The sequence below is a fragment of the Bos indicus genome, chromosome 15 (genome assembly GCF_029378745.1).
Source record: "Bos indicus isolate NIAB-ARS_2022 breed Sahiwal x Tharparkar chromosome 15, NIAB-ARS_B.indTharparkar_mat_pri_1.0, whole genome shotgun sequence".
Lineage (NCBI taxonomy): Eukaryota > Metazoa > Chordata > Mammalia > Artiodactyla > Bovidae > Bos > Bos indicus.
The window spans coordinates 53,935,438-53,958,650 of record NC_091774.1 but is presented as its reverse complement, the minus strand read 5'-3'; the positions used below and the strand labels follow the sequence as shown (position 1 = coordinate 53,958,650).

The 23,213-nt window shown below is 42.6% G+C and overlaps 1 protein-coding gene and 1 long non-coding RNA gene across 3 annotated transcripts in view; one reads left to right on the top strand and one right to left on the bottom strand.

Moving 5' to 3' along the window:
• C2CD3 (C2 domain containing 3 centriole elongation regulator) overlaps nucleotides 1-23,213 on the top strand; it is a 125,660-nt gene that overhangs the window by 85,144 nt on the left and 17,303 nt on the right. For both annotated transcript variants that reach the window (XM_019974661.2, XM_070803880.1), the window contains 7 exons: nucleotides 2,995-3,133; nucleotides 4,596-4,660; nucleotides 8,343-8,548; nucleotides 9,530-9,663; nucleotides 12,363-12,524; nucleotides 15,938-16,158; nucleotides 18,264-19,182. In XM_019974661.2, coding sequence (XP_019830220.2) covers nucleotides 2,995-3,133; nucleotides 4,596-4,660; nucleotides 8,343-8,548; nucleotides 9,530-9,663; nucleotides 12,363-12,524; nucleotides 15,938-16,158; nucleotides 18,264-19,182 — 1,846 coding nt within the window. The remainder of the gene's footprint in view (nucleotides 1-2,994; nucleotides 3,134-4,595; nucleotides 4,661-8,342; nucleotides 8,549-9,529; nucleotides 9,664-12,362; nucleotides 12,525-15,937; nucleotides 16,159-18,263; nucleotides 19,183-23,213) is intronic.
• Nucleotides 10,979-23,213, bottom strand: part of LOC139187337 (uncharacterized) — a 28,760-nt gene continuing 16,525 nt past the window's right edge. Inside the window, exon 2 of the long non-coding RNA XR_011570889.1 lies at nucleotides 10,979-12,757. This is a non-coding gene — a long non-coding RNA (uncharacterized lncRNA). The remainder of the gene's footprint in view (nucleotides 12,758-23,213) is intronic.

The following is a 23,213-nucleotide window of genomic DNA, read 5'->3' as shown; positions in this document are numbered from 1 at the left end:
GTTGACCAGATGTGTGACGAGCAAGCCACTTTACCTCTCTGTTCCTTGGTTGCCTTGTTTGTAAACTACAGATAGAGATAAATCACTATCTTATGTGATTTTCAGGGATGTTATCAGCACAAATTTAGTGTTGATAAGAAAACTTATCAACACTAAAATAAGGAGTTATGGGACTTCCCTAGTGGTTAAGATTCTGAGCTGCCAATGCAGGAGGCACTGGTATGATCCCTAATCAGGGAACTAGATCCTATATGCTGTGTGGTACAGCCAAGAGATTTTAAAAATTAAAAAATAAGGAGTTATTATTTTAATCTCATTGGAGAAATTATGCCATTTTTGATGCATAAAACTACTACTTTCCACACTTAGGTGAAACACAGAAAATTCAGTGAAAACTTTTAAATGGTAAAGGTGGCTCATCTCAAGTCCTCTTAACGGCTCTCAGTGTGTGTCCCAATTCAGTAGGAGGTATAGCGGTTTTCATCTCGGCTGCCTCCAAAAGTATTTCAGAACTTGACCTTTTTCAGGAAGGTAAACAGGCCCAGCCAGATTTCCAACTGCAAGGGGAGAGCCAGGGAAACCTGATAGACTTGCTCTCCCAAACTGATTTCTTTATCACCTGCCTGTTTGGCTGAAAGGAGTGTTTCTGTTCAAGACTGAATAAGGAACAATTTTTTCCAAAGTAGAAATAGTACTTCTGTTTCACGGCCTCTAGCAAATCGCAGCCTCAAAAATAGTGAACCTAAAAAGAGAGGGTTGAGGTATGAGAGAGAGATCTGGGCAGTATTGGTAGGTGTCTAGCATCATAGAATTTATCGTAGGTAATTACCGAAGTAATTTGAGGGTTTATGTTTCTGATAAAGAAACTTGATGCCCAGAGGGTCAGAGTGAAGCACCCAATATATCACGCTAAATCAGTGCAGAGTACACCAGAACCCAGGAGTCCTGTCTCCCAGAAGCCCAGGTGGTCCTCTCTGCTGACCTCTCAGTACTGGCCTGAGCAGATGCTGCTGTCCTCTGCAGGTGCCCCCTGCACGCATACGAGCCAGCATCTCTCTCTCCTCCTCTCTGTGTCTCCCATTTTTCTTAGTAGCTCTCTCTTCTTCAGCCCTGGCAACCTTCTCAAACCAAGGGCAACAGGGAGTCTGCAAACCATAAGAGCTGTGGGCCTGCTCTGTGCATTTAAGAGACTCTTAGTTTAGTGAGGGAAACATAGACACAGATTATTATAGAATCTCCCTTGCTGTGAGGATTTATGACATTTTATTGGAAGAAATCAGTTGAGAAACTTGAGACCTACTAAAAAAATGGGAGACACAGAGAGGGGGGTGAGACTGAGAAAGAGAGAAATGGAAGCTACGTCAGGGAGAGTCTAGCTGCCAGAAACAACTTGCTCCAGCTGTTTTAAACAGAGAGAAGTTTAATGTAGAATGTTAAGGTATTCAAGTTACTGGAAGGGCTCAGGGAGTTGGCTCTAGGCTAAGCTTTTAGGAAAGAACCAGTGGATCTTTTAAGTTAGAAATAACAGTGCCAACAGTGCAGTCCAGGGATCAGGAAATATCTCTATTACCATTGGGCCTCTGGGGACCCAGCGACACAACCCCAGAGCAGGAGACTCAGTGTCATCCATGCTAGTAGCAGATGGAAAAGGAACATGGCCTCTGCCTCCCGTCTGCCTTCCAAATCTGTTGTAATGGCGTCTAATACATAGAGACCAGTATGTATCCATCCATTCTCTAGCACAGCAGAGTCGTGATCCTTTCAATCTCTACAGTAAAGGAATACAAAACAGTAAAAGTAAGTGAGGGTGGATGCTGAGCAAGTCAGTCCATGTAGTACTGTAAAGTTTCATGAAAATAAAAAAACTTTTAAGACAATAGCTCAGTAGATAAAGGTAGTATTAGTGTTATTCTGTACATTTCACATTAGTAATGATGAGTGCTGTTTTATTGATTTCTGTTAGCTATTCTTTGATTACTGCCATTTTATTAGAATCATTTTTTTCCCTGCTCTTTCAAGAATATGCTTGTTAACTGGTTTTACCAGGTTGTAGCCAGTCTGTCTATACCCTAGTTTTTTTCATCTATATAATGAGAATAATAATATCTTCCTCATAGGTTTTTTGAAAGGATTAAGTGAGTTAATACATATATAGTTCTTAGAAGAATGCTGGCACACAGCAAGAGATATATGTTATCTACTACTATTATTTTTAAGGTTATATACTATGTGACTCCATCTGTGTGATAATTTTTTTTATAATTTTATTTTTATTTATTTTTGGCTGAGCTTCGTTGCTTCATGGGCTTTTCTGTAGCTGCGGTGAGCAAGGCCTCCTCTAGCTGCAGCACGCAGGCTTCTCGTTGCGGTGGCTTCTCTTGTTGCAGAGCACAGGCTTTAGAGCCCACAGACGTCAGTAGCTGCAGCTCGTGGGCTCAGTAGTTGTGGCACATGGGCTTAGTTGCTCCACAGCATGAGGGATCTTTCCAGACCAGGGATCGAACCCACGTCTCCTTCATTGGCAGGCAGATTCTTCACCACTGAGCCACCAGGGAAGCCCCGTTATTTATTTTTAATCCTTACAACATCTGAGGAGATGTAAGTATCATACACGTCGTTTGAAGAGGGGGTGGCCAAAATAGGCCGTGCCCAAGGTCACACATTGCCGAAGTCGCACAGAATGTGTGTGGCAGAGCTGTCATTGATCATCGGACTTTTAAGTCCAGGTTCTTTGTAGTTCTGTCTTTTTCCTCTTAATCCAGTGTTTTCCATCATCCCACAGAGTACAAGGAGATGGGAGAAGTTGTTTCTTGCTGGATGGTATTTATGAACTGAGCCTTGAAAGAACAGTTTCAATAGCAGAAACATTTCAGACACAGGGACCCAAAGGTAGAACATAGTAATGGTTCTTCTTGTGCCTGTATAATGAGAGGCTTCCAGCACATTCTTTTTTGGTTGCCTAAAGTTTAGTCACTTCACTGTTTCCTATTTCAGGGAGCCCCTTGACACAGCGGAAAGTATCAATACCCAGCTGTTGTGTATCCTTTGTAACAGCTGATGAGCCATCTCCTATCTACACCCAAGTGGTTGAAAACACAGATTCCCCCATCTGGAATTTTCAACAGCAGTCAAGGTTTGTATTTTATGATGTACCATCAGCTTTCCAGAATCTGCTTTCTATTCCAAGAGACAGACTCAGAGTGAGGAATATAACAGACACTACCATACTGAGCAGACTTGGAGAACGCTTTCCTTGTCAAACGATTATTTAATCCTAATGCTTATGAATTCACAGCTAGTGGTGGTTTAAAGGTTTTGCCGTGGTGTTTTTTAACTCTACTCAGTACAACTCAAAAGTTATTCAATGGAGTCCTCTTATTTGCTCTGCTGTGTTCTTGGGCAGTGGGAATTAAAGACAGTGGATTAAGACAATCCCTGTAAATACCTCAGCTAAGTGTGAAAGAATGTATACAAGTTATCTAAGTGAAGAAGGTGGAGATCTCCAAAGGCTGTGGATTATGCATCTTTGGAAAAGATTTCTGGTGCAGTAGGAAGAGCCTGGGCTTTGAAACTAGAGAGACTTGGCCTCCAACCCCATCTCTGTCATTCACTAACTGTGTGAACAAGTTACATAACATTTCTGTGCCTCAGATTCATCATGTATAAAGTTGAGGTAATTTTTACAGAGTTATTGTGAGGTCCAAATTACATGAAATTTAGGAGTATTATCTCATGGTACATGGTAGGTACATAACAAATGTCAGATCTGATTTGAAAGCTCAGAAACAGAGGACTTGGAGCCGTCCTGTCACCCATGTGGCCCGCAGCTCAGAGGTGGGCGCTGGCACAGAGGCCTGCTGCTCAGGGCTCTCCTCCCTTTTCTGCTGTTACTGTTTCATCATTATTAAAAGTGTGAGTTCTGTGACTAATTATTGTTAATATTATCTTTACACTGCATCACCTTTTGTAAAATTTAATTCTTGTCCACCAACACTAGCCACACACATGGTATCTGATCTGCTATTTTCTCACAATGTTTATGTACCTAGCTGAGTCTCAGCAGTTGCTCACATGTTCAGTGTTTTTGAAATTTGAGAGGTTGACCTGAGTCAGGAGCTCTAACTGCAGTGACAGTTCAGTACTGTCTGTGGTGAGCTACTGGAAATTACAGAAATTGTGGCCATAATGGCCAGTACTTTATCTAAAATATCAAATCTGCCTCCAAATGTAGGCAATCAGAAGGCTAAGCCCAGCGTAGGTGCTCAATGAACATTCTTTTCCTCTCTTCTCACCGCCTCCACCTACCACCACGAGACATGAGAAGAATCCTTACCTGTTCCAATAAAATGGGGGCCACTGGTGTCAGGGGAAAGAATACCACATCCGGGTGGCGTGTTTTCAGTTCTTGACAAGTTACTAGTTACATCACCTCTCTGAACTTCCATCCCCTGCTTTTAGAGGATAAAAGTATATCCTAGAAGATGGTCCTGAGCATGAAAGGAAAATGATTTGCAAACTTTAAGATACCCTTCAAGTCTGGATTTCACTAGCGAAGCTTCCTACACGTAATTTATGGTGCTTGTTTTACTTACTAGGCTTTCGAAAGAGCTTCTTTTGGACCCACAACAAACTCTGGTCTTCAAAGTTTGGCATAAAGGAGGTATGAACTGTTTCTTTGGTTGTAAAATAAGTCCACATCTTATTAATTTGCCAGTCTTTTTCTTTTTTTAACCAAGTAAAAGCGTGACACCGATGGTGCTGGGAACACATATGTGTGTTAGAGGTGATCCCATAGAATGGCATGTCATTCTCCGGTGGAGTTTAAATCCTTAGAGACCATATCATTTTGTTTGACTGCTTGCTTTGTTTTTATTAGTGAATGGCAGTATGCTTTTAATATCTCTAATCTTGTAAGGTAAAAATACAACTAGTTAGATTATATATATATAAAGACTGAGGCCCAAGAAAGTTTAGTGGCTTGACTAAGGTCATATATCTATTAATTGATGGAGCTAGGATTCAAACGCACTTTTTTTTTCTTTTTTTTTTTTGCCACACACAAGGTTTGCAGAATCTTAGTTCCCTGATCAGGGATTAACCCAGGTCCCGGCAGGGAAAGTGCCAAGTCCTAACCACTGGACAAATAGGGCATTCTCCTCAAACCCAGTTCTGACTGGCTGTTTAGCCTTTACCATTTGTACTTCCCCAGACTAGTAAGATTGAATAATTCAGAAAAATAAGGTGATTAGGACATTCAACTATCTCACAGCTCTTAGAAAATTTTGTCTCACTAAATCCCTCGTTACAAACCTAGCTCCCTTAAGATTCCTGCTGGATCTTGGTTTCCAGACCTTCAATGATTTTGAGTTATCTATAGCATCATAGTGTTTGCTTGCCCATAATGGGTAACCCTAAAACCTAATAAAGACCTGAGGGCAGTCAGGGGGTGAAGGAGATGGACTCACCAGGCTCCCTTCTTGTGCTCCTCTTTGGGAGTGATGCCTCGGATCTGGTTTTGATCATTGGTCCCATGCTGCTGCCGAGGATTCCCAACCCTGCCCAGCCTCATTAGTGGGTCAGGAACTGACCACAATTTTGTTTTCTCTGAATCATTACAAGGAATTCCTGCTATATTCAGCTCAGCACAGCACTCCTGTCTAGTTTTCTATTCCTGTCTTGTCTCTAAAGTATTCCACAGATTGTCAAGCAGACCAGACTTTGCCTCAATTCAAGTTACTTCAGCAGGAAAAAAGAATAAACTTCAGTCCTATGCAGATCTGTATTCAAATCTTGGCTCTGCTATTTACAGACTGTGTGACCTGAGAAAATTGTTCTACCTATTTGATTCTTTGTTTCCTTATTTATAAAATTAGGATTAATAGAACCCTCAACGCAGGGTTTTTGATGAGGAAGGAAATAGCAACCCACTCCAGTATTACTGCCTGAAAACCCGATGAACAGAGGAGCTTGGCAGGCTACAGTCCTTGGGGTTGCAAAGAGTTGGACACGATTTAGCAACTGAACAATAACAACAACAGTTTTTGTAAGGGTTAAAGATAATTATATAAAGTATTTGGGGCAAATTGGCATGTAGTAAATGGAGCTATTTTTATTATTATGCCTACTATGTGTAAGTACAGTGCTAGGGCTGTTAGGTATGGAGATGAAGAAAATACATTCCCTACCTTTCAGGACCTCTAGACAATCGTGTAGAACCCCGGTGTAAAGGGGGACAGAGCTCATCCAGCTCTGTCTTTCAGTGTATATAGACTTACTTAACTCCATCCTTTTTAACTCCATCCTTTCCACACAGATTGAAGGAACCTATTGTAAAAGGTACTCAGACCAGACCAAGCTATGTTCAATAAATATTTGAGTTCCTACTCTGTGCCAGGAACTGTGCAAAGTGATGGGGATACAAAGGTAAAACAAGACACATAGGGTGCTCTGGTAGCAGACATCTAACCCAGACTTAGGATGTTAGAGAAGGCTTTGAGGGGCATACCTCTGAGGGGAAATGAAGGGACTTGACATTGGATGGTCAGAAGGGATAGCAAATACAAAAGCCTAGAGTAAAGAAAGAGTACAAGGGAAGTTCAGGATCACTGGAACATAAAAGTGCAAAGGGAGAATGGGGGATTGACTGCTAAATCTGATATTAAATTTAACTTACAGGGGACTTCCCTGGCGATCCAGTGTTTAAGACTGCACTTATACTGCAGAGGGTGTGGGTTTGACCTGGGATAACTGTATGCTTCATGGCGCAGCCAAAGAAAAATTTTTTAAATAATAAATTTAAGTTGCAGCTTGTGGGGTTTCAGTTCACTGACCAGGGATTGAACCTGGGCCACAGCAGTGAAAGCCCAAAATCCTAGTCTTTAAGCAACCAGGGAACTCCTGATTTTTTTTTCTTGATGATCAATTTAGCCAGATTTCTCCTCCACTATGTTTAGGATGAAGTGCTTTCATGTTAGACAGAACCTTCAAGTGGGGTTGCCTAAAGTTATTATATAACAAGAACAGGTTACATCTTTGATAACCAAAGAGAGCAAGATTAGCTTTCTTTGAAAAGCAAGAATATCTTTGGAGAACAAATCAATGGCTTCCCATCATTCTTCACACCCAGTGGGTAAGAATTACATGACCCCTCCTCTGGGGAACACTACTTCAAGTGTTCCTGTAATCTAAGACTGTCCAAGTTAAAGAGAATCTTAAATCTGGTTCAGCACTTCTCTTATATATGAAACTTGAGGCCCAGGAAATTAGAATAATGTGTTTTCAAGTCAAAGCCACATTTAGATTTGCGGTTGTAGTACCCTGCTTCTTAGCCTCACTCTACAGTGGCCGGTTCACACATGCTCTCAGTGGGTGTCTTATCAAGTTCCTGTAGGGTAGAAAGATATGCCAGGTATGGAAAGTTTAGGGAACATAAAGTGAGTTATACTTGGTCTCAGCTTTTAGGTAGGTCCCAGTCTAGAGAAGAGAAAACTGTAAACAAATGTTAGACAGTGTGTGATGAGTCCAGTGTCAAAGGAATCGGGAAACTCATGACCACTCTTCTTGAAAATTTGCATTCCTTGATTTATTCAGCATCTTGAAGACTGAGAATTGTGTCCGTGTTTGGTAGAATCAGTCCTTGTTTCAGTGTAGGGAGTGGAGCCTATACAAAACAGGAGCATGTAAAGGGACAGGGGTCTGTTTGTCCTCAGCTACTTTCATGTCAGAAGTGAGAAGCAGTAAATCTGAAAATAAAGGTCATTGCATGGTAGCTCGTCCAACCAAGAAGGGGTCTTCTCTGTCATTAAGAGCAGCCTGAGCCCAAACTCATTTTGTACCCTGTACTGGTTTTTTAGGGGGTTGTTTGTCGTGTGTGTGTGTATGTGTGTGTGTGTTCTTAATTAAATATAATACATGTGTATGTTATAGAAAATTTGAAAAATACAGACAACTATAATTAAGAACATGCAAATCATTCATAATTCCAAGAGTGTTGGTCTTTCAAGTGATTTTTTTCAAGACCCACTTCCCTAAGGAAAATCAGTGAGACCTGATGCCCTAGGGAGAAGAACAAGTGTCTCTTATGTTTAAGGGATGTTTTCCAGTTGCCTATATCAAGAGGACAGAGCTCAACCCAGCCAGCTTTTCCCTACCATACAAAACAATATACAGTAGTTCGAAAACAGGCTATGGTTGCCAGTCTCTTACCCTCGTTATCTGTATTCTCTGTTGATTGTGGAATCACTGCCCCCTCCCACCCCCTAAATCACCTCTGTGTGCCACCTCAAAGCCCAGTGGCAGGACGTGCCTGGCCACACTGCCCAGCTCTTCTTTCTCCCCCACAGATGAGGAGAGGGTGATTGGCTTTGCCTCTGTGGACCTGTCCCCGCTTCTCTCTGGCTTCCAGTTTGTCTGTGGCTGGTACAACATCACAGACTTCAGTGGAGAGTGCCAAGGGCAGATAAAAGTTGCTATCTCCCCTTTGGAGAGTTTGGTTCATTTCAAAGAAGAAAGGCAAGCAAGACGTGAGGTGGAGAACCCAGGATCACTGGTATGTATCTTTATTCACATCCTTAACCAATAAGGTTCTACTGAGCAAAACCTACAAGAAGATAATTTACATGTGTTTGGTACTTTCCAGTGTACAGAATGCATTTCTGTTTTGTCATGACTTCATGACCTGTTGGGGTGAAAATGTTCTGAAATTACATGGTGGTGATGGATGCTATTGAAAAACCACTGAATTAAACACTTACTTTCAAAGGGTGAATTTTATAACACATGCATTAAATCTCAATTTTTTTAATAAAATAAGGTTAGATACAGTGGAATCTGAAACCATATTAGATAAACTTTTTAAAAATAAAAGTTACATTAACATCTTTGGTCTCTTAAAAAAAATTAAAAAGAGAAAATGGGAAGAAGGAAATTGATGATAGTAAGTATAAACAACTCTTTGAGGGAGTTTAACTGTAAAGGAAAAGAGAATTTTCCAGACTGTCCAAGATAGGGGAACTCTGTCAAGAGAAGACTGTGTCATGCATGCCTGATCCAGGGTTTGGCAGAGAGGGGTTCAGTAAATATCAGATGAGTTACTGAGTGAATAAATGCATGCATGAGAAAATGATAGTTTAAATGATCCCCTTTGTAGGAGGGCCTTTTCTTTACATCAACCCGAGTAATCATGAGATAAAAACTATCACAGCCAGAGTATCCTCACATGTAAAGAAAATGTAAGATGTCCAGCCAGGGGTTCACAAACTAGATGGAGGAAACAAGAGCATAAATAAAAATAAAGCAACTTTTAAGAAGCAGTCTGACATTGTAGTTTGTAAAATGGGGATCATAATAGTACCTCCCTTATAAGAATGTGATATTTAAATGAGAAAATACATATAAATTGCTTGGTACAGTGTTCAACAGAAAATAGTAAGTTATACATATATAATAAATTTTACAAATTTATTTATACTGCTTTGTTGCAAAAGGGTTTGTGACATCCAGTTTGCCGTTTTCCTCATTGCTTCCGCAGATCCCAGTCTACACTGCCTTCTCCTTCCCTGCCTCTGCTGTGTATGCTGCATTCCCTGGCTGCACTGTGGGACAGCCTCCAGAACTGCCCGCTCACCCCTCATCAAAGGAGGCTGATTTCTCCTCTCCTGGGACGTGAGTGATTTCTTGATGACAGGAAGAGATGGGGTCTGGAATGGAAGTGTGCAAACTAGCTTATCATTTCTCTTTCTTTTATTAGAGGAAGAAATGAGAAACAGGCAAAGACTAGTGACCTTCTTTCATAAGCCCAGGGAATCCCAAGATCATATGAAAACAAAATTTTTATAAAATTAGGTACTAGAAGTTTTACTGCTATCAAAAGGGTAACTTCAGTGCAAGGGACTCGTTTCTCCTCAGAGGCCTTGAACCTTCATGCCTAAAATCAGTCATCAGCTACATGAGAAACATATCATGACCTTCCCCCTCCCAAACCTACGTGCCAGGTTATTGTGTAAAAAGCACCCGGTGTTCTCATTTCACCAAACTAACTGGGTGTTCATGGATATTAGGGCTAGAGTGCATTTCATCCTGTCAAAGGATAGGATCTAAGATTTAAGATTGCTTCTTTCCACCCCACTCTCCTCAGGCCCTAGTACCATTTGGCATCCCTCTGCCTCCATCAGTCTTTACTGTGTCTCTCTCTCCACTTTAGGGAGAAGGCAAGGGATCATGTAGCAGCCACTCCTACAGTAGCAGTTACTGAAGAGACCATTTGTTCCAGGAAAGATGCTCTTATACTGCTTAGCCACGCCAAGGCCTGTCTCAGTGCTATGTAGCTTTTCCACCACATGAAGAGAGCCTCTGCATAAAAGGAGCCCGTGTGTCTGTGAAGCCCTAGTTTAGAAAATTTCTGTTACCTGTTTTATAGATGTTACGTTGACCATTGCTAGTCAATGAGACAGTCAAAGAACTCTCAAAGTAATTATGCTGAGAGAGAAAAGCTAGACAAAGAGTACATTGCATGTGATTCCATTTGTATAAAATTCTAGAAAATGTATACCAATCTGTAGTGACAGAAGGCAAATCAGTCTTCGGCCATACCACCCTGAACGTGCCTGATCTGGTTTCTCATCTCAGAAACTAAGCTTGAATGGGAGAAAGCAAATCAGTGGTTGCCTAGAGACAAAGCAGGGTGAATGGAGTGGGCAAGAGGGAGGAATTATGAAAGGAGGAAACTTTTAGGAGTGAAGGATATTGATATGGTAATGGTTTCCTTAGAGGTACATTTGTGTCAAAACACATCATACTGTACTCTTTAAATATGTGGTTTATTGTATATCGGTTCTACCTTGGTAAAGCAGTGGTTCTCAGACATTTCCACTTCAGAATCCTTTTATACTCCTAAAAATTACTGGTGACCTCAGAGAGGTTTGTTTCTGTAGGTTTTAACTATCAGTTTTTACCGTATTATAAATTTAAACTGAGAAACTTTAATGTCTTACAGTTCTTTTAATTTTTATTGAAATATAATTGATTTACAGTATACAATTTTATTGAAATATAGTTGATTTACAATATCATGTCAGTTTCAGGTGTACGGCACAGTGATTCAGTTATTCCTTTGCAGATTCTTTTCTCTACAAGTTATCACAAAATGTTGAGTATAGCTCCCTGTGCTCTACAGTAGGTCCTCACTTTTTTTTATTTATTGGCTGTGATAAGTCTTCACTGCTGCACATGGACTTTCTGTAGTTCCCGTAAGTGGGGCCTAGTCCTTGTTGCAGTGTGTGGGCTTCTCACTGTGGCGGCTTCTCTTGTTGTGGAGCACAGGCCCTAAGTGCGCTGCCTTCAGTAGTTCTGGTGCGTGGGCTTAGTTGCTCCTCAGCGTGTAGGATCTTCCTGGCTACTAGGGATGGAACTGGTGTCTTACATTGCTTGGTGGATTCTTAACCACTGGATCACCAGGGAGGCCCTATCTTTTTTTTTCTTTTTTAACGTTTTTATTTTTTTGGCCTCGCCATGTAGCACGTGGGATCTTAGTTTCCCAGTGAGGGATCAAACCCATTCCCCCTGCATTGGAAGTGCAGGGTCCTAACTGCTGGACCACCAGGGAATTCCCAGTTACCTATTTTATAATAGTAGTGTGTATATATATTAGTATGCTAGTTTTATATATATATATATTAGTTTTATATATATTAGTATGCTAATCCCAACCTTCTAATTTATCCTTCCACCACCACCCCAAATTGAGAAATTTTTAAAGCGTAATATATAAAATCAGTTGTGTTTCTATACATCAGCCATGAATGATCCAAAATCAAATTGAAAAAATGAGTAGATTTACAATACCATCAAAAAGAATGAAATACTTAAGAATAAATTTAACCAGAAAAGTGCAGAATGTATTCTCTGAAAACTATAAACCATTGTTGAAAAAAATTAAAATTCTAAATAAATGGAAAGATATCTGTGTTCATGGATTGGAAGACTTAATATTGTAAAAATGACAGTATTTCCCAAATTGATCTATAGATTCAACATACTCCTTATATCACAAGTCCCTGCTGGATTTTTTATGGAAATGGGCAAGCTAGTCCTCCATAAATATTGTGGTTACTGTTATTTCAGATCTGTGTTTTTAAAAAATCGAGGCTATAAGGTAGAGAATTTATCAAAGGAGAATGAATAAAACTGAAGGCAGAATTACTCAGGAGGTAATTGTAATCCAAGCACTTGAGCCAGTGAAGCCAGAACTATGGTGGTGGGGATGATCTGCAGTGCCATATCAGGAGGGTGAGTTGTTTGCTGTCACAAATTTATTGTTTTCTCATCGGTTGGGAATATATTTTGCCCCCACTTATTCTCAACAGAAGCGGTACCACAAGAAGCCAGGCATCACGCCATGAAGAGCATGTGCAGAACATCCGCCGATTCCATGAATCCCTGCAGCAGGCAGAGGCAATCTTGCCAAATGACGACAGACTGACCACATCGCCCTTGTCCTCGCGTACCTCCATTCTGACTTCTCTCAGGTGAGACTCTCCACTGAGAAAAGACACAGAGAACCATAGTGGAGCACAAGGTGGATGGGCAAAGGCAGCCTGCAGTATCTTTTCCATCAGCTGCCACTGCTCTGGGATGTTTTGCAGGGGCTTTTGTGTATGTTAATGTCAAGGTGGACCTGGAACCTCACAGGATTCTTCACAGATGAATCTGTCTCAGCTTGGGGGCGTCCATTCTTCAGGGGGCTATGGTACTGGCCCACCTATAAATACAGAAACTTTAGATGAGTCACTAAATAACCACCCTCACATCGACTCTACAATTTACAAACCTCGTCCTGCCTACTGTCTTTATCCTCACAACCACTGGGTTCTTCCAGACCAGCATCTGCCCTGTTAATGCTTCCCTGTCTCTTTCTTAGCTCAGTCAGCATCTGAGCCAGAAAAGCACTGTGAGAGTTGAAAGGATCTTTATAGATCATCTGGACCAGCCCCTGGATTACCTAGTAAGAATGGTGGTGCAGTGGGAAGGATTTGGCTTCAGAGTCAGATAGATTTGATTTCCAATCATGGCTCTGCCATTCCCAACAGAGGAGACAGCCATGTTGCCATTATAGTTATAACCATGTATGTATGATAAGAGTTCCAGATTTCCTGGCCAGGAGTACATGGAGGAATGAGTAACATTCTAGGTTGGCCATGGAAACATACAAAGAAGTCACATTTGAACTGGTCTTTAAAGGAACAAGTCAACAAATGTGAAGGGCATTCTGTTCAGGAAAAAACTGTTGTAAGGAGCATGAAACAATAAGCCCAGTTTGGGAAAGCAGTGAAGTTAGAGTGAAGCTGAGCATAAGACGTAAGGAGCGGGGCAAGTTCTGTGGGAGGCAGATTTGAAGGGCATTGAGCGTCAGGCTGAGTTTGGACTTGATTCTCAAATGGAAAGGTATGGGGCTGGGAGGAAGAGAATGTGTGAAATTTGACAAAGCAAATATAAAACAGGATTTTTTTTGTAATTAATAACCTGTTGTTTGATTTCATAAAACAAACTCAAAATGAAAGATTAGCAAAATCTTTTTTGGTGGGACATGGGTTAGAATGGACTGAGCAGTTGCACTGTAGACTGGGGAACTGCTCAAACTTGTAAGGAAGTAATATGTTCAGTTTCTCGGGTTAGTAAGATGCTGGAGACTGCAGACCAAGTAAAACCATCAACAGTTTGGCTGCGTGTTATTAGATCATTCACATGACACACTGGAACCCAATGAAGAAAGAGAAGAAGGAGCTCTGCTTTGCCCTGGAGCAGTTTCTCTCAGCCTCGGCACCTTTGACACCTGAGCATGGGTTTTGTCTGTGGGGGCCTATCTGCGCATCGTAGGATATTCAGCGGCATCCCTGGTCTCTGTCCACCAAATGCTAGTAGCACTCCTCCCCCATTTGTGACAACCAAAAATGGCTCCATACATGGCCAGACGTCCCCTTGGGGTACAACCATCAGGCTACAAACCACTGCCCTAGAGGAGTGGTTCTCAAAATTTAGTGTGTATCAGAATCACATGAAGGGCTTGTTAAAACAGTGATTGCTGGAACCCACCCATAAGTTCCTGATTCAGTAAGTCTAGGATGGGGCCCAAGAATTTGCATCACTCAGGTGACGCTGCCGCTAGTCCTATAGCCAGGTTTTGAGAACCACTGCCGGAGACAGATTCTCTACAAAATAGAGATGAAACAAGATACTGTCAATTTTGCATTACTTCTTTGGGTTCATGAAGCCCTAAAACAAGTGTTTCATTTGAGTCACAGCAATCCTGTGAGACCTGCAGGGTGAGTATTACTAAACTTTTTTCACAGATGAGAAAATTGCAGCTTGGTGTCAGTAGGTTCCGTACCCAGAACCTCAAACAAGGGCAGTTGGGTTGGCATATTTTCTAAAGCTTCACCAAGTTTACATGTGTCTGCATGCTCCTACTGCAGGTATCTAATCTGTGTAGCATAAACCCAGATATAAACACCTAAGTAAATCTGTGATTTGATAGAGTTGTGGCTTCTAGTAATAGAATAAGGATCAGCTTTGTCCTCTCATTTAATTTAGATTCAACTCTAAGATACGCAGACTCTTCTTAACAAAAGGATAGAAAGACTGTTTACTTCACAGGGGGTTAATGTCTGTGTTGTGCCAGTTGTGCCAAGCACATTGAGAAACCTAGAGAAATAGAGAAGTTTGATATACTGTCTTCTGTTACCAGATGCTCATGGCCTAAGCAGGGAAGCTAAACTGACACGTAATGAAAAACCTAAGGGAAATTTTAAGGCAGGAGGTTAGATGCCAAGAGTAAAGGAGTTGAAGGGAGAGGTGGTCCACTGATTTGGGGCAGTGGACTCTGAAAGGGAGAGCTGTGACCTACACCTTAAAAAGTGAATAGGACAGGGACAGAGAAGAGAGCAGCTTGAACTCACGTTCTGGCACACAGAGGTATGAGGCAGAAATGAGCCCAGTTGGAACAGAGCCTTTACTATAACGGAAAAAGCGTAAGTCTTGGAGTTCCAGTTTCTGAGTAACTGTGTGCTACTGCGTGTCTGGACAAATCATTTAAATTCTCTGAACCTCACATTCCTTATTTGTAAAACAGTAATTGCTGGCCTCATCTGGTTGGATGAGTATTAAACAAGATAATGTATTTGAAAGCATAAAACATAAAATCCTATGCAAGTGAAGGTGATCATGGTTGGTGTGATTTCTCATTGGAATAGTAAGAATGAATGTGGCCCCATTAAAGACTTCTGAATTAAAGATTTTAAGTCATTTATTCATGTCTGTTTATCCATACAGCATTCATTTTTTGTGCCAACCACTGTCCTAGGTGCAGTAGATACAAAGGAGTCAGCACAGAGTTCACATCACATTAGGGGAAATTGATGTGAAACAAATCATGTGGTTGAAGAGTACAGAAGGAACTGTAGAGCACAGAGGAATGGCCCTTAAACCAACTTAGAGGGTCAGGGAAGGCTTGCTATAAGAGGTCACTTGCTTGAAGGATCAAGAATTGTTGTTGTTGTTGTTGAATCGCTGAGGCGTGTCCAGCTCTTGCAACCCCATGGACTGAAGTATGCCAGAAATGGTTTTAAGATAGTACGGATCAGTGCTAGCCCAGAGTTAGGGAAAGTGAGGACTGGAACGATGATAAGAATGGTTCCCTGTAAGGAGGTAGAATATTTGCTAGACATGAGAAGAGGAATTACATTAGCCAGACAGGAGGAGGAAATGTCCTTGGCAGTGGGATTGTAGTCGGTGAAGGATGAATTGGTGGATTGGAGAGAGACGGGCCCTTCTGTTATAGATCAAGTAAGTTCCTAGCTCAAGCAATAGAATGTCAAAGGAACATAAAAGATGCTCATAATCCTAGTAAATGACCCTTTTGTCTTCTCCCTCTCTTCTTTTGCAGGAGGAATCTGAGTGAGCTAGATCAGATGCAGCGGTACTTCAACCAGAAGCTCACCAAGCCTTTGCTTCCCCTCAGCCCTCAGACGCACACTGCCATCTTGCAGTGCCAGGAGAGTCAGACAGACCGTCTTCGGCCAGCAGCCAGCAGCCTAGACCCCGAGAGCCAGTGCATCCTGGAGAAATCCAATAACCTGGTGTTGCAAGTCAGCTCCTTAATCACGGGTATGGCTCTTGTTGAGTTACTGTCACTGGGTGCTTATTCAGAAAGCATTTAAATGTGTGCAGACAAGCCCTTATGACAGATACAGACCAACAACTGTGACCATCGTACTTACTTGCCATCTTCCTTTTGGAAAGAGAAAATGTATGCAATGGAAAGAGCACTGGACTAAGAGGCACGAGACCCAAGTTGAGTCCTTGGGGGTTTCTGGCACGGACGTACTATTTGACTCTGAGTATATGCTTTCCCTTCTTAAGCTTCAGTTTCCCCAACCAGAAAAAGGGTTGGGGGGAGTCGGTTAGATGATTTCTGCAGTGGCAGTTTCTGAACACATGCCACTGTGTTTTCTGAAAAACTCAACCACAAACATTAAAAATTTTAATTCTCCAAGGCCAGAAGACTACATTTTTAGCAAGCATCCCAGATGATGCTAGATGTTGGTGGTCCACAGTCCACCCTTTCAAAAACCCCTTAAAATGGTAATTCTTGCTTTACTGCATTAAAATTATTGAGAGAACTTTAAAAAATCCAGATCCCAGTCTGCACTACAGGTCAAGTGTAGCAGAATGTCTGAGGGTGGGGCCCAGGCATCAGGATATTTCAAAACTCTCTGGGTAATTCTGTTGTGCAGCCCAGAAAGAGACTGCTCTAGAACAAGTATTTCCAACTTGCCTGAGCATAAGAATCACCTGGGACACTTATTTTGAAATACGAATTCCTGGGTTCTGCTCTGCTCCTCTGAATCAGAATCTAGGGTTAAGGTCTGGAAAACTGTACGAAGCACACCCGGGGGAATACTGAGAAATCAACTAGATCAACATCTTTAGCCCTCACTTGGTATCACTTTTGCTCAAGCAAAATGTGTAGATTCTACAGAGGGATGAGTAAGTTCAGTTTTTTCCCTTTAAAAGGAGGAAAAAAGCCACCATGGTTGCTATTAAACACAAATCTAATCTTCTCCCAGATATATAACCTGTTGGTAACCAGAACCACAGCAGTGTACTCTGTATTTAGCTTCCACTTGCTTGGAAATAATCAGTCAGCTCTTTATTGATCACCAACTATGCCAGACATTATTGTGTTTCTAGTTCCAGCATTACACGATGGTGGATAAGACAGGCATTGTCTGTGCTTTCATCAAGCATACATTCTATAGTCAACCGAAGAAGCTGACCCCCAGAAAGAAAGCATAAGAGCACAACAGAGGGAGGCTTGTTTGAGGTGGAGGTGAGCGTGGATTAGGGGAATCCCTTTAAAGGTTAGAGGTAAAGAGAGCAAGGAGAATCAAAGGCTTAAAGCCGAAGGGCCTTAAAGGCAAGCTTGGGGGTTTAATCTTTATTCTGGAAGAAAATGGGGAGTTCTAAGCAGGGAATGACAGAAGGAGAACTGATTTTCAAAAGGAGAGAATGAATGTTGAAAGGAGCTACTGATTGCCTTTGTATGGGCTCATTTATGTTCATTCATCTCATGTATTTTTTTCCCCATGACCCTGTGAAAAAGATGGTGTTTTATCACGTTGTAAAGATAAACAGACTCATGATAATTTGCTCATAACCACAAAGTTGACAAGTAACGATAGAGATTTGAAGCCAAGATTGGCTCCAAAGCCTGTGCTCCTTTCACGCTGCCTCCATTCTCTCCGTGTATCTCCCTTGCCTTACCATTTGGGTGATGGGTATTTCCTTGCTTTTATTTTCCAAGTAAATAGTTCTACTAATTGTCATCAAATAGGTAAATAAGTGGATTCTCATTTTGGTTTTTGATATAGGTAATTACTGAAGTAAATGGAAGCTTGAACATGCCCACCAGGACTCCCAGCTCCCAAGAATTCCTGAGCATGAGCAGATAGTCTCTGAAAGCGTTTCCACAGATGTAACCACAGCTATAAATAGATTAGATTTTGGTCTTCTGATATTAGAATAAAGTGCTAGAAATTGTATTGCCTTGAATATAGTTTCACTGATTCTTGGGAGTGAATTAACTATTATCTTTGAGGTTTGTTCGAAGTCTGATTGCAAGACTCCATCTGAAACTGGAACCTGGTGTGGGAGAGTTGAGTGGTCTGTGGCCATACCTTGTAGTAAGAGTGATATCTGTTACTGTTCAGATCTGCAGACTCTCACCAGGAATTCTCAAGGATCTGTGAGTTCTCATCAAGCCAGGAGTAGAAGCAGAGAAGTCACCGCCCTCCCAGATGCTCAGGACAGAGGGACCATGCAAGAACGAAGCACAAGTCCAGACCTGCCATTGGCAAGAGCTCCAGATGAGGGCAGGAGCTCCCCACCTCCCTCCGCTCTTAAAGAGACTTCAAGTGGAAGAGGAAAGGTTCATGAGGCCCTGGAGCACACGGTACCCATCACAAAAATGCAGAGCACCGAGGACACCGAGGCAGGCCCAGCTTTCAGTGATGAGGACTATGAGGAAGACATCATCGAGCCCAGGACCCTCAATGAGATCACCACTGTGACAGACAAAACTAGCCCGTGGTCCAGTTTCACGTCAGATGCAAGTGGGGGCATGAGCCCTCAGCCTGATGAGGCCCAGAGGGAAGCCTTCTCTTGTCCTTCAGAGTCTTTCCCCAGAGAGGAGCTCAGGGTCAGAAATAGCTTTTTGTCCAGCCCGGAAAGGACTGTCAATGCCTACTTGCATAGGCAAGGTTCTCCAAGCCAAAGTACTGCGTCTTGTGAGGGTGTGGCCTCTAAGGCCAGGGTTGGAGAGCCTGCCTCAGCAGACCCACAGCTCACCTCCCACATGACCCTCTCAGGAGCCCAGCAGAGTGACACTTGTGTTGGATGGCGCTCACCAAAGGCGGACCAGGACCAGGGCCCAAAGCCACAGTCCCAGGCTAAGAAGGAAGTGGCCTCCGATGAGCTAAGTGACTCTGCTGATAGCTCTGAGAAATTCCCTCTGCAGCCAGCATCCCAAAACAGAAGGGAAAACCATAAGGAACCACCCATCACCTGCCCTGACATCAGGCAGAAGCAGACAACCTCTGGGTCAGAGGTGTCCACAAGGCAGAGCCTCCTGTATCCTTTGGTGTTTCCCCCAAGTAGCCCCTTAAGCCATCTTTAGGCATTTTGGATGCTGGTATTTAGACCAGCCACATGAGTGATAAGTGCCCCCCCCCCCCTCCCGCCCCCGCCCCAATCAAATGCACTCAGAGGCATGGGAATATCCCCTTCCTTCTGAAAACTCACCTTCACTAACAAGGTGCTGTGATTCTACCCTTATCATCGGGCCTCTGAAGCATAATGCTTTGCACTGGGTTTAGATGTTGGTAGCACATTCATTGGGCTTCCCTCATGGCTCAGTCGGTAAAGAATCCGCCTGCAATGCGGGAGATAGGGTTTGATTCCTGGGTTGGGAAGATCCCCTGGAAAAGGACATGGCAACCCACTCTAATATTCTTGGCTGGAGAATCCTGTGGACAGAGGAGCCTGGTGGGCTACAGTCCATAGGGTCACAAAGAGTCGGAGTGACTAAGCACAGCACCTTCATTAGCCTATCCTAGCCTGACTTATCTGATTAATTTCGGGTATTTTACACATGAAGGCAAAGCTCTGCATCTAAGGTATGAGACCGTTATTCTCAGTTGAAGTTTCAGGGGAGGGTATAGAGAAAGGGGAAGAAGAGTCCTACCAGTGATTGAGCATTTACCATGTGCTAGGTGCTTTACATACATTGCAAGTTCAGTTACCGCAAGTCTTTAAAGTCAGTATCGTGTTTTTGTTTGTGTGGTTTTTTTTTATATTTGTTTATTTTGGCTGCACTGGGTTTTAGTTGCAGCATGAGGGGTCTTTAATTGTGACATGTGGAATCTCGTTCCCTGACCAGGGATTGAACCCAGGCCCCCTGCATTGGGAGCTTGAAGTCTTAGCCACTGGAGCACCAGGGAAGTCCTTAAAGTCAGTATCATTTCTGTTTTGCATGTAACAAAACAAAGACTAAGAATTATAGTGACATCTACTATTTAATTTTTTTTTAGGCAAGGGATGGGGCCAGATATAGGGGAAGTGGGTACCACTGAAATGGTCTTTGCCCACACCCGCTAGGATGGCAGTGTTGGTCAGGAGAAGTGTATCTAACACTCCCTCTCTTCCTCCTTTGAAATGCAGATGGGCATGTTATGGGGAAAGGAAACCACTTAGGACCATCAGTAACCCTCTCATCCATAGCCTAAACAGCTGATTGATCAGCTCACATGATATCCCAGTGACAAACGGGTTATCGCATGGCCCGTGGGGAAGCAGGCTGCCTTTGTGGTGCTTTGCAGTGATTTCTCTACTAGAAGTCAGGGACCTGGCTTCGACCCTTCAAGACCTAGCTCTTACTACTTGTATAACTTTAGGTATATAGTTTAACCCTTCTGAGCCTCGATTTCTTCACTTATAAGATGGAGGTAATAATCCCTTATCGGACTATATGCCCCAGGGAAGTCAAGGGCCCTGTCATTCTCTGTGTCCCCAGACATTGCACACAAAAAAGGTCAGTAATATAGACTGAAGTGAACTGTCCGTTTCACAGGATTCTTCAGAAAATCAAATGAGTGGGAACGTTTGTACATACCACACAGATACGATTCTGGATGCAAGACAGACAGAAACCTGAGGGTTGGGGAGTATGGGCTCAGGAGAGACTTAAGCATGAAATGGCTGGAGGCTGAGCACTGTGAGCAGTCTGCTCGAGGTTCTTCCCTGCCTCATTCACCCTGGCTTCTAACGCTTCTGCCTCTGCAGTCAGTTTATGTGTGCTCAGAATTTAAGATCAGTGGAGGAGAAGTCACATGTGCCCAGGTCCTAAGCATACTGCTTTAATTTGGGCCTTCCAAACTACTCATTCTTCCAAAAAGTAAGGATAGCCAGGCCCTGTGCTGTGTAATTGCAGGCCCAAAAGCACAATTGTTAAAGTGCTGCAAATGCCAGCAATATGCAAATGCCACTCAATATGCCAGCAAATTTGGAAAACTCAGCAGTGGCCACGGGATGGAAAAGGTCAGTTTTCATTCCAGTCCCAAAGAAAGGCAATGCCAAAGAATGCTCAAACTACCACACGATTGCACTCACACGCCAGCAAAGTAATGCTCAAAATTCTCCCAAGCCAGGCTTCAACAGTATGTAAACCATGAAATTCCAGATGTTCAAGCTAGATTTAGAAAAGAGAGAGGAACCAAAGATCAAATTGCCAATATCCATTGGATCATAGAAAAAGTAAGAGAGTTCCAGAAAAACATCTCTTTCTGTTTTATTGACTATTCCAAAGCCTTTGACTGTGTGAATCACAACAGACTGTGGAAAATTCTTAAAGAGATGGGAATACCAGACCACCTGACCTACCTCCTGAGAAATCTGTATCCAGGTCAAGAAGCAACAGTTAGAACTGGACATGGAACAACAGACTGGTTCCAAATAGAGGAATACATCAAGGCTGTATATTGTCACCCTGCTTATTTAACTTATATGCAGAGTACATCATGAGAAATGCTGGACTGGATGAAGCAAAAGTTGGAATCAAGATTGCCGGGAGAAATACCAATAACCTCAGATACACAGATGACACCACCCTTAGGGCAGAAAGCGAAGAACTAAAGAGCCTCTTGATGCAAGTGAAAGAGGAGAGTAAAAAAGTAGGCTTAAAGCTCAACATTCAGAAAACTAAGATCATGGCATCTGGTCCCATCACTTCATGGCAAATAGATGGGGAAACAATGGAAACAGTGAGAGACTTATTTGGGGGTGCTCCAAAATCACTGCAGATGATGACTGCAGCCATGAAGTTAAAAGATGCTTGCTTCTTGGAAGAAAAGCTATGACCAACCTAGACAGCATATTGAAAAGCTTGGCCAACAAAGGTCCATCTAGTCAAAGCTATGGTTTTTCCAGTAGTCTTGTATGGATGTGAGAGTTGGACTATAAAGAAAGCTGAGCACCAAAGAATTGATGCTTTTGAACTGTGGTGTTGGAGAAGACTCTTGAGAGTCCCTTGGACTGCAAGGAAATCCAACCAGTCAGTCCTAAAGGAAGTCAGTCCTGAATATTCATTGGAAGGATTGATGCTGAAGCTGAAACTCCAATACTTTGGCCACCTGATGTGAAGAACTGACTCACTGGAAAAGACCCTGATATTGGGAAAGATTGAAGACAGGAGGAGAAGGGGACGACAGAGGATGAGATGATTGGATGGCATCACTGACTCGATGGATATGAGTTTGAGCAAGCTCTGGGAGTTGGTGATGGACAGGGAAGCCTGGTGTGCTGCAGTTCATGGGATTGCAAAGAGTCAGACATGACTGAGCAACTGAACTGAACTGTGCTATATAATAAGGACAGAGGTTTGGATCAAACCCTACCTCAAGAAGTTCCCATATGAGGTAGGAGACAGGTGATGACAGTAGCAGATTAAAACAGTACTTTTCTTGTGGGGGGTTTGTGAAAATTAAATGAACAAGGTAAACTACTTAGTATGGTGCTGGTAGGTAAACCGTGTTCAGCAAATGTTAGTGGTAAGCAAGTGCATGGTTGGTCAGATTTACACATTAGAGAATTCTCCCAGTGCCTTGTAGAGGGTGGATTAGGTCAGGAGAGACCAGAAGCAAGGAGACCAGGTAGGAAACTTGGGAGTAATAATAACAAATGAACAAAGTCTCACCTAAAGCATAGACTGCTTTATGATGAGGGAGAAGGGGAGGGATTTGATAGGATTAAATAGGGGCAGGGGATGAGAAAGACAAAAACAGAAAGATATGACTTAGAGATTTCTGTCACAAGTAGGTTATTTACCAGGTAGGGAACAGCGCACAAAGTTAATCTGGAGGGAAAAGGCAGATTTCCATTTTGCATATTTGCATTTTGCCTATGAGAGGAGGACATGCCGGCTTGGAGCTCTGCTATAAAGGTCAGTGTTTCTAGAAACAGACGAGGTTGGCAGGGAGAGCCACGTGAGACAGAGCCCTGAGGACCACCAGCATGTGAGGGCGGGGGGAGCAGAGACCAGAGAGGAGGGCTGGTCAAGAGATGGGGGCAGCAGTTTCAGGGAGTGGTGGTCACCCCCCCAATGCTTA